General features: G+C 36.0%; 1 protein-coding gene across 1 annotated transcript in view; it reads left to right on the forward strand.

Moving 5' to 3' along the window:
* LOC139149025 (kielin/chordin-like protein) overlaps positions 1-11,610 on the forward strand; it is a 60,364-nt gene extending 48,754 nt beyond the window's left edge. Inside the window, exons 39-48 of the mRNA XM_070720522.1 lie at positions 453-512; positions 1,762-1,802; positions 2,489-2,605; positions 3,371-3,422; positions 4,086-4,206; positions 4,603-4,717; positions 5,124-5,228; positions 5,584-5,748; positions 8,503-8,794; positions 9,512-11,610. Coding sequence (XP_070576623.1) covers positions 453-512; positions 1,762-1,802; positions 2,489-2,605; positions 3,371-3,422; positions 4,086-4,206; positions 4,603-4,717; positions 5,124-5,228; positions 5,584-5,748; positions 8,503-8,794; positions 9,512-9,741 — 1,298 coding nt within the window. The 3' untranslated portion in view covers positions 9,742-11,610. The remainder of the gene's footprint in view (positions 1-452; positions 513-1,761; positions 1,803-2,488; positions 2,606-3,370; positions 3,423-4,085; positions 4,207-4,602; positions 4,718-5,123; positions 5,229-5,583; positions 5,749-8,502; positions 8,795-9,511) is intronic.
* Positions 11,611-11,864: the final 254 nt, after the last annotated feature.

Below are 11,864 nucleotides of genomic sequence, written 5' to 3' on the forward strand. Positions count from 1 at the left end.
TCGCCTGCGGCTCTCCTGCGGCTCGTGTGAGACAAAATATCCCCAACTCGTGTGAGAAATCTGATCCAAGGTCCTTGGGGGTGTGAGATTCTATTAATCTCAGGTCATCATGAAAAATTTTGTACTAGCGAGGCAAATTACCAAATATCCGACTCTTGAAATTCAAATGGCTGTGTTAACTCTATGGGGGAAAATGAAATTTCCAATTAACAAAGATAAGTCAATAATCATTTCAGTTACTCTATGAGATACAACATGTGTCCCCACAAGCGGTAGACCAAAGAAATACCGTATAAGTGTTTAAGTTTGACAGTCTGAATTTCTGTGTCTTAGGCACATTCTACCTCAAAGACGAGAATAATGTATACAACATGAAAATGTGTACATGATCAGTGTGGAATAGCTATCTGAGATCTTCATAACAATCACTTTTCACTCTTTCTGCCATACAGGCTGCTATGTTGAACCTGATAACAAAAGTTACAAAGATGGAGAGACATGGGTTGACCCTGGTAATAACTGCATAACATGTACATGCACTGTGAGTAGAACCAACAAGCAAGTTTTCTTCTTACAGCTGAAAGAAGTGCAGTTCAAGAGATTTTCTGTCTTTTAAGAACACTTTTCACTATTCGACAGGACTTTCTCTAATTTGCCTGTGCCACTGACTCATGAAGATTTCTGAACACCAGAAAATTTAATGTGTTAAATGTATTGGTATAGTGCTAATGTAAGGACATTTCCAGAAATTCCAGGTTGACTGAAAAAGTTCAGGAACGTTGACAGTTACAAGGTACTCCAGCACCCATGGTTGCATTTGTCTTCAGATCAGGTTTTATAAGCTGTTGTCAGACAGAAACATTTTTTTCTACCAATGCAGGGTGGTGTTATAACTTGTGAATTAGAAGTCTGTGAGCCCTTATCCTGCAAGGATGGTTTTGAACCATACACACTACCTTATCAGTGTTGTAAAATTTGTCGAGGTAAGACGTCGATTCAGAGAACAACTCAGTCATTCCACCATCTACAGGTCCACTGTACATCATGAAAAAATCAAAAGGGTCAGATTTGCTTTTGTTTGGCATTATCTTGTTTATGTTATGATTTGTACTCCCACTGTTTACACAAACACAACAAAAGACAGTTTCTATAATTCAAACAAATTTGACCATTATTAGATTATTAATTCAGTTGTCTATGCTGTTTGACAAGAGGACAAGATCACGCATCTCCAATTCAACATTTCATCAAGGTGTAGGAGGGTAACAGCACACTATTCTTCCCCTTTCAAGCACAATTAGAATGCCAACTTTATCTCAAAATAAATGAATAAACTTGATAAAACTTCCAATGGAAAGGCAAAGACTGAGGCATCTAAATAGTCACATTAGCAAGATCCTGTGCCTCCGAGTGCTAAAATATGTGATTGCATCTGGAAGCGCAGTGATCATGGAGTGTGTTCCAGCCATATAACAGGATGCTTCAACCCTTACCATTTTATGCAAAGTTTAATGGGACTACATTTCTATGTAAAAGGTTTGGTTGTAGTCAAAAAATAACAACAAATGTTCCAACATAAAAATAAAAAACATTCTCACTCATGAAATTGTTTTGTATCATCAGAGTTCAACAGAGTTGTTTAATATTTGAAGTATGCCAGACGTTGAGTTTACTGATTTTATTTTCTTTGCTTACACAGACTAACTTATTAATGCTCTCTATAGCACTGTTAATACTTTTCTCTGACTTTTCCATCCACAGATACCAATGTGACTTGCCACCTTGGAGAGACAGTGTATCAGGTAGGTGCTACAATCTAACATCACTCATGCTATCATTAGTAAACATGATTTTCTGGATCAGACCTTCTGGACAGGATTCAAAAATAAACTGTATAATTCAAACAGATAATGCTGATCTATTATCTTTCACACAGACAAAAAATAGTGTGTTATGTTCATGTGACGTTGATCTGTATCCCCCAGGGTCAATATTAGGCACTTCCAAACAAATTCCAACGGAAACCACCGATTTTGCCAGTTTTAGAGTTAACTCAATACTGACATAAAAATCAGTGACTTTACATTTTGACAAGAACAGCTGGCCGTACAAAGACATTTCTCCACATAAAAACTCCTTAACAGCAAGAGGCACAAAAATGGCTCAAATCTGATTGTTAAGTGTGTGTACAGTAAAGTGTGATTACTGTTTGAAGGAGGTGCTTCTTTGGCTGTCTGCTATTTGCATCCTGATTTGAAGTGATAGCTAATTATAGTAGTTTAAAGTAAACCTTGATATATCCCAGCTTCCAAAAACTCAGCTGCAGAAATTTTTGATGCCTCGTCTGATATCATTCATAAAATTCTTCTTTTTATTGTGAGATGATTGGTTCAGTAGATATGTTGTATATTTACATCACCAATGCATTCTTACAATAGCGCCCTCTATTGATACAAGCAGAGTCTGTTGTTTATAAATATCATGTTGCATTACCATTGTTCAGCCCAATGAAAGATGGATTAAAGATGACTGCACAACCTGTGAGTGTAAATTTGGTGATGTCAGATGTAAGACCACAACATGTCGAAAAATAGCCTGCCAAGCGGTAAGAGTTTTAGGCGTATTTTCATAGTCTTGTATTGTAATGAGATTCTTTCAATTTACACAAAGTTTACTTTAGAGTTGAATTAACATACAGCCTTTGGAATCATTCTGCATTTTTTTAAAGTTTACTTTAGAGTTGAATTAACGCACAGCCTTTGGAATCAATTGCATTTTTTTAAAGAAACCAATGTGTAGTTTTGGTCTCAATGTAGGAGAGGGGGTTAGTTTAAAGGACATACTTCAATTTGACAATTTGTTATGATGAATAGATGATAGATCAAAAGTCTCAACCGTATAGATAAGTACTATGTGTTTTAGATATTCCTGTCTTCTACTTCTAACAATTTATTGTCACAAGATTTCAGAAATTGAAAGAGTTATATTGAATAATGTTGGTTTAACCCTTCTATGATCATGGTTTGAACCAATCCCATTGTTTTCTATGGTAAAGTTGGACTTCTAGATAAGGAAATTGGGTGGAAAGGTTAAAAATAGTTGTTTGCAACCACATATTGAAAGTACCACATATGTACACTGGAAAAGTGGAATCCCTAAGTACTGTAGCTACTGCATATTCATGATGGGTCTTTTAGCTGAAATGAAACCGACGTTTACATCAGAGTAAAGTGCCTGAGATGAAACTTAAAATCCTAGATTGATATTATTAATGAATATTGGAGTTGCTATTTTAGCTGTGGCATTCAAGATCACGATGCATGACAGTTCATAAGATTGATTTCTCCTATTTTTCATTGCTGTGTCACAGGATGAAACACCAACCTACACGCCTGGTGTATGCTGCCCCACGTGTCAACCTAGTAAGTCAAAACCAACAGAGAATATATAAGTGTGATCCATGAATTAGTGGCCAATGTCACAACACACTGAATTTCCATTATTATATGAAAGAACGATGCTGATAGGCTGAGTTCCACATCTTCAAAACTATCAAATGTCATTTCAGGACAAGCTGTCCTATTTGTCAATAAAAACTTACACACTCAATAAATGGGAAATAGTCTCACATTGCAGAGAAGTGATATTGTGTGAGTGAACTCTGGAACATTATATGCATCCCATAATAGTCCTGAAATAGGTGTCTCAGCTAGTCGAACAAAACATTGTGGTATTCTCATTAGAAACGCTGTGCATCTGTTGCAGGATATCTCACCTGTGTCATTAACTGTGACATAAATATCACAAATATTGTATCATTAATATCAAAATTTGTATCAAATGAATTAAAAGTTTTGAAATGAATCTTGTAGTTTCTTTCTTAATTATGTATAGCCTGCCTGTTTGAAAGAAATACAAGTTGTATGTATTAGCTGTCATAAGCAAAATCATAAGGAATGGATATTATCATAATTGTATTAAACTACCAGTGGAAATGTTGCCCACCTTACACCTCATAGGCTGTAAAAAAGTTTTAACTACATTGGACTATGTAAATCCTGAGTATCTTCTCTGTTCAAATGTAGAGCCAGCAACTTGCTTAGCTTTTGGAGATCCTCATTATCGTACATTTGATGGGAAAATGATACATTTCCAAGGCACCTGTAAATATGTCATGGCAATGGACTGTGAAAATCAGGATTACATGTGAGTATGCAGATCCACTAGCCACTGATCTGGTCACTTGCTACTTTCATTGCACTTTTCATCAAGATAGAATATCAGGGACAGGTATCCTGACTCGCAATTTTTTAATTTTTTTCCTGATCCTCCACTTGCAAGGGTTCATTTAAAAGATCTTGGAACCCAAGTCTGTTGTTTGAATGTAATTGAACAAAAGCTGTCATTCGAGATTTTTCATTCTTCTCTAGCAACTAACTATACCTCCTTAGGTCATGCAGTGACAGAGAAGATGGTTATTTTATGGCGTATCATTATGTGTTAAAGCCTGTGTTATATGACAATTATTTGTTCCATATGTTGACTTTTGTATTCTATATTTCAAGGAATTTGATGTTATGGACATGTCTTTTTATTCTGCAGTGTTGAAGTTCAAAACGATGATCGAGGAGCATTTGGTGCAGTGTCCTGGACTCAAGAGGTGACAATCAAAGTGTCAGGGTTAGAAATTCATCTGGGACAAAGTGGCCTTGTCAAGGTAAGGCACTATTCAATTCTAAATGTTTACAATCATATCATAACATAATGTTTATCTGTTGATAAAGTGATACTCTTATAACAATCATGAAAATGATTAATCATATCATGATAGTGATATACCGTAGGTGACAACCAACCTGTTTATTTTCCGTTCAATACTGGTTAGCTGTTAAAAGTCTGTGAGGAAAAATTACATTTTCGATATTCACAATAACAAGGTAATGGAAACTTCATTTATTGCACAAGAAAACTATTGTAACAATAGTTTAACATCTGAAAAACTGTTCCCTGTATGTATTCTACCATGAATATGTTATTTCTTCAGTGCATATTGCGCTAACAAATTGAGTAAATTACAGTGTCAGATGAATAGAAAATATCATAAATTTATCTCCTTCAACTAGGTGAATGGTCAAGCAATAGTTCTGCCTTACCTAAGAGATCCATTCTTGTACATAGAGATGAGAGCTGGAAATAATTTCTTTGTGAACACGGATATTGGCTTGAATGTGAGTAAAATTTTAAATACTCATTGTCACAGTACCCTTTACAGTTGTTTCTAAGCAGTATATTGTGAGCTGTGTAGTAGAAGTATGGTGAAATAACTATATACATACAGAGAATTAATATAGTCAAATAAATTTATTCATGCAAATCTTGTTTGATATTGTTAGGATTAATGAGATTAAAGTGATTGTAGATTCATTTGTAATAGGTGGAGCTAAACTTGAGAGAAAATTCTCTGTTTCAGATAAAATTATGGATTATGTTCAGTTTTCCTGTTTCCTCGGAAGCTGGGAATGAGTACAACCCATAGTGTCCCTTGATTTGCTGACAATTATCGTTATATCTTTCCCTGTAAAGGTTCACTGGGACGGAAGCAGCCGTCTGGAAGTCAGCATACCTGGAACATACAGTGGTAGGTCTTGTGGATTGTGTGGAAACTTCAACAGCTACCCTCAGGATGACCTCAGAATGAGGTCAGGTGAGATCACAACAAGTGTTTCTAAATTCGGAAATAGTTGGAAGGTGAGAATGACTTTGATTTTTATTGTAATCTTTATTACATATTATATTACAGCGAACATCAAAATGAACCGCAGACTAAGTTTGATAAGCCCCTATCAATTTCCCTCGCAATCTTCCAAAATCCCTTGGAAAACACCGAGGTACTTTGGTCAGTAAACATACAAGTGCGCCTGCTGTGCTATCTCCATTCGATCTCCCCATGCAAGCTTCTGCATGGATCAAACCATTTTGCGCCAGTTTACAGCTATGGCTGTTTGATATCAGTGTATTCGACGAAGCTCATGGCACACTTGTTATATATTACGAAACAATGGGACACTGGAGTTCCCGAGACAGTATCATTAGGAAAATGACACATTTTCCCAGTACTTTCTCGATCCTTTGACCCTGCCCACCCCAGTCACCTAAATAGTATAGTCCATTACACAGTTGCGTCGGCCATTTTTTATTGTCATTAACGGACCACGATGTTTGTTTTCATCATCTGAACATGGAGTTTGTTAGTTTGAAGCAATTATCCTTTCATCTGTGAAGAGTTTTTACTGGTGACTATTACAATTTACACTGCTATGCTGTTGTTTTCACAAGATGCAGACTGCTTTTCCGTGCAGTCAATCAGAGACAGTTTCTCTACTCTCTACAGTCCATGGAGTCATGCATGCCAGTTCACACGCGCACTATGCTGTTGATCGGCACATGACATCCTCATGTCAAGTTTTTGGATTTTTTTGATGCTGAAATTTCACCAAAATGCCATTTCTGTATCCAGAGATTGTGTAATCAGTTTGATGTAAAACAGCGATATAAACACTGTGTCAGTTAATCTCAGAAATTTCGGATGAGTTTTGCTGTCTTTTATCTATGGTTGTCGATCAGTATGTGCACTGCATTAAGGCCTGCATAGAGAGACCCTGATGTAATCAAAGTATGCCAGTTCATAAAATCGTGAGCATATTTTTTCTCCGTCGACGTCAATTTGCCTTACAATGTTTTTTAGGCAAGAAAGAGCATCATAGAAAAATGGTTGACAGACGTTTCCCAAATCAGTATCGCCGCAGAAATACATCGCATGCTCAGCACTGTGAACGATGTCATAATGAAATACCGGAGAACAGGGCATTTCCACGAATAAAAGTTCACCGGCCGGCGGAGAGTCAAATCAGGGCCTCACTCAGTACAGCTACATTGTCTTTCACTAAATATACTAACTGGCTGTATCTCAGTCGTTCCGTGTGAATGTTTCTAATTTTACCGTGGAACTCAACTCGTACTTGAGACATTGCCATTGCCTATCCATGTGCTCTCACACTGACATTTGTTTACTTTGCAAGCTCATGGAATTTACTATTCAAGTTTGGGTACAGTATGTCATGTGACATAACTGCTTACAGGAAATACTTCACGATAACAGGATCGACGCACGTAACAATGCAAAACAAGTTCTGTGAAAAATCGAGTTTGAAATTATTGTTACAATTACAGGTCTTAAAATCGCATGCTTTATTTCATTTCTTGTCAACCACTTTGGGCTTCAAAATGGTTTCTTCCGGAAAGGGAGCCAGAAATAGAAGGGAGATCGAATGGCGATAACACAGCAGGCGTCTGTATGTTTATTGCCCTGTTTATCGGCAACACTAACCAAAGTACCTCGGTGTTTTCTAAGGGATATTGGAAGATTGCGAGGGAAATTGATAGGGGCTTATCAAACTTGGTCTGCGGTTCATTTTGACGTTCGCTGTAAAACTTTGTCAATACCGGTGAATTTTGTGATGTCATCCCCAGATTATTACTGATAATGTGTCTGATATCATCCAGCATTGTGGTTCTTTATGTTTTCTACTTTACAAATTTACTTGTATTGCTAAAACTGTAAAATAACAGCAAAAATGTATCTCATTCCGGCCAATCCAGTGGACTCATGCAAACTCTGCTTTCCATAATGTACCCATACACTTTGGACTTTAAAGTATGCTTTCATCCATTACAGCCTGGAAGGGGGTACATTATTGCTAAATGAGACAATCACATCTCGGAGACTGTGGAAGTTTGGCAGTGTGTCACACATGTATCAATCTACATATTCATGTATGTCTTGTGTCTGTCTAATTGTGATTGTCTCTCTGTATGTTCTTTTCTTCACTTACATTCTCACATTCTTTTGAACTCATCCATTTCATCATTATTTGTATTGTGCAATATAGTGTTTTCTTAGACCAAGGTACCATGCATAATGGACATGATTTAGACCAAAGATGGTAATACGTCAGTCCCTTTATAGTGATACAAAAAGATTCATTGGTTACATTGACTGCGACAGCTGTAGGAACCATGATTACGATTTGTTTCCTACTGCCCAAATTTTTCAATGTGTAATCATCAATATAGACAACTTTTACTATGCTCACCATAGACGTTGGACAGTTCCTGTGAATGACAATGCTAGCTATCAAGCCAAGGGCTTGTGATTACGGTATAGTATTCAAAAGAGACCTCAGTACTTGTACCTTTCGACTGGATCTTTGTTGATATCATTATTTCTATTGAATGCATGTAGAACATTCAAAATGTATAACCACACAGTGAAATCTGACATGAATTATCTGAAAAGTGTAGAAAAAAGGTAAGGCTCTAAGAATCTTGTTGCATTTGAGGACTCATGTACAGATACGTTTGCAGTCATTGGACAAAACTGCCAGATGTGGGTACTGGGCACTGTGCTTGTTAATCTTCACATTTTACTGTTTCCTACCGTAGGTCTTCGAGCCTGAACAAGAAACCTGTGAGGATGCCCGAGACATAGATCCATGCACAGAAGCTGGCTACAGAGCACGGAAGCTAGCCAATGCCAAGTGTGCTGTCTTGAAGTCGTCCCGGTTTAGCAAATGCCACCGGTTTATTCAACCGGAAGCATACTTTGCTTCCTGTGTATATGATATGTGTGCGTGTGGCTCTGATGACTCCTGTCTGTGTGATGTGTTGTCAGCGTATGCTGCCGAGTGCAGGCAGTCGGGTGTTGCTCTGAATTGGCGGTCAACATCTCTTTGTGGTAAGTAACAGCAACTTCATATCCCAGCTGCCACTGTACTATCGTTCATTGTCAAACTTCTTTGATAAAGTAGAAATTGTTCAGTTGTAGTCATAACTTTTTTGAGCGTCACATTTTCAATCCCTGCCAGTTTAGAATGAGGATAGATAATTCAAAATAAAATAGATGTTTTTTTCTTCATATACTCTTGTTTCAAGTGAAATATTAAATTTCAGAAAATAGCATCAAGTCATTGATTTAAAATGATTTAATACCAAATTGAGGTTTTCTATCCCAAATACATACCCCTTCATTCTTTGAATAAATTATTGCTACTATACTAAACTTAAGATTCTCTTCTTTTCAAAGTATATAGTATGAGGGGGTGTTCCTTGTCATCTTTGATAAAAAATATTCCTTTGAAAAAACTGACGGTTTTGGTTAAGTGCAACCCCACCTTAAAGGCTTGTGTTGGCACCAGATTGTCTCATCAAAAAATTTACTTAGAAGATTACAATTTCAATGGAAAACAAAAGGCTATCACACGTCCATAATCCTCTTACATACTAGAACAAAGGCGATCCCAGGGATCGCAAAAAGTGCCTTTAAATATTCAATTGTCAACTTCTCTCAACTAATTAAAGCAGGAAAGGTGGTGTGTTCTTCTAAATTTTCCAGGTCTCCATTTTATTTTGTAAGTACTGTATTCTTTATCATAGCTGTGTCTTTTCCTTTCAGCAATCCAATGTCCTGAAGAACGGGGTTTGATTTTCGATGAATGTGGTCCACGCTGTCCACGCACCTGTGAAAACAAAGATGTTCCACTTGGAGTCATCGAAGCGCAGTGTTTCCGACCGTGTGTGCCAGGCTGTCAGTGTCGGGCTGACAAAGTCCTCTTTGATGCAAGGTGCATCGATCCTGATGATTGTCCAGAAATCCTGTACGGCAATAATGTGACTCTCAGTTAGTTAGTTACATCAGAAACATAGCTATAATTTACTTGAAATGTGTTGTACTAGTAAGAACTTGACAACACAAGAAGAATTCTTTTCAGAATTGGTGCTCCATGCTCGTACTGCCACTTTAAGTTTTAGAGTATACAAACATGTTTTATCAAAAAGATGTTATCTTTCATAATTCTTTTTTTACAATATCTGCTGCATCATAAAGTATTTATTTTTCATGTTTTTTCATAATTAATAATTCTTTATCGTGATACAAAAAGGGAAATGGCAGCCTCTGACAGCAAAGTTGGCAGACATGAAAACTTCCTCACTGAAATAAACAGTTCCAAAATACATTTGAAATCATCGTCAGAAAAGTAGTAACAATTGTGTATAATCTGTTTTTTTTCCGAAAAATGTCCAATATTTTCAGATTGATGATAGTAATGCTGAATATAGCCCAGGTTGACCGGGAAAAAAATCATTACTGGCATTAGAAAAGTATGAATTAAAATGCTACAGAGAATATCAAGAATGTCAGGGTTCATACATTCACTTTCTGAGCATGCAGCTCTGATATATTTTTACATTTTTCTGGCAACTATTTTCAGACTTGGTAAGCTCATTGGTGTTGTAGCTTTAAATGCAATTTTCAATCAGGTTTCACCAGATTTAGGTCAAATTTCAGAGGTCCTGTTTTTATCCATCGAAAAGAATAAGTTTCAGACACATGTACTGGTAGGCTTCAGTTTTCAGGCATTCAGTGTGTGAACCAAATTATGCGCCTTATAAGTTTCCTCGTAGTATCATAGAATGTTGTTGTTATGAAACTTTGTGATTATGAAGGATCGTTATGTGAGATTGGTCTATAGACCTGTGGAGTATAAGTCAAAGGAATAAGTAATCTTTTCATTACACATTTTCCAGCAATTTGAGGCAGCTTCTTTATTTTCATCTCCAAATTTACTGATGCAAAATCAATACCATCACACTTTGAATCAGAAATTTTTGCCATGCACAGAGTGCATCATATAGTCTTGAATTCTGATGCTGTCATGTATAAGCAAACAATCAAGTACTTATATGTTTGTATTATAAAACTACTAGCTTCATTTTATTTTAATGAAGATTTAATAATCGACAAGTATAATTTACAAAGCCAGATAAAGTATAAAAAAGTGTATTTTTTTCATCATGTAGCCATTTTTATTTTCATTTTTACTACCGGTACTTTAAGCTTTACTTAAAGTAGTATAAAAAAGTGGGTTTTTTTCAATATGTAGTCTCTTGTCATTGTCATTTTTTACTACTTTCAGCTTTACTTAAACATTTTAGTGTTTTTGCCACAAGATGTGGCCACGCCAAATATATATGTGTGAGTATGTGTGTCTGAAATAACAAAATATATATTTTGTGTAATTATTTTTACTAAAAAATCAATCTTTAGGTAATTTTATCCAATCAGTGTTGAACTTCATGTATTGTTGTCCTAATGACTGTTTCTAAGCAGTGAGTGATACATAATAACAAAGAATTTTATTCAGATTTACATAAGTACAATCGGGTGCATTTATGGATGATTATGCATGAAAGATATCGTTGTAGTTCATTAAGGCAGCACATGCCTCAAAATTGAACAGTTTAGACTCTTGCTTAAACCTTCTTCAAGGAACTTTCACCCATTTTCTTTCAAAATCCAGAATAATATCAAGGGTCAACATGCACAGTTTTTTTGGTTTTTTTTTTTTTGTTTTTTTTTTTTTTAACGTTTTTATTGGAGTTATCAAAAATTTTCAAATACATGTCTCATTAAATCTGAGAAAAAAAGACATTACAGAAATCAATAAAGTAGTGATCATACATCATTATTGTGTATGTCTGTTGTGCTCATGCTTTAAAACTAATGGGTCAACATGCACAGTTTGGCTTTATTGAAACAAATTACCTTAAAATGGCCACCAACCCTTCGTCATTTTGATGCAAAAATGATATTTCCGATTTTCACAAAGACAATATGATAAAAACTTTGAGTGAGCCCAAACTAGCAGTAGAACAGAAAAATTTAAATGTAAAAATTTGAGAATCCAAGTATCTGTTTCCCGGATGCATTCTATTGTTACAATGAGAGTAATTTTAGAGGGTGATTG

This window comes from Ptychodera flava, chromosome 2, assembly GCF_041260155.1.
Source record: "Ptychodera flava strain L36383 chromosome 2, AS_Pfla_20210202, whole genome shotgun sequence".
In the NCBI taxonomy this organism is placed as follows: Eukaryota; Metazoa; Hemichordata; class Enteropneusta; family Ptychoderidae; genus Ptychodera; species Ptychodera flava.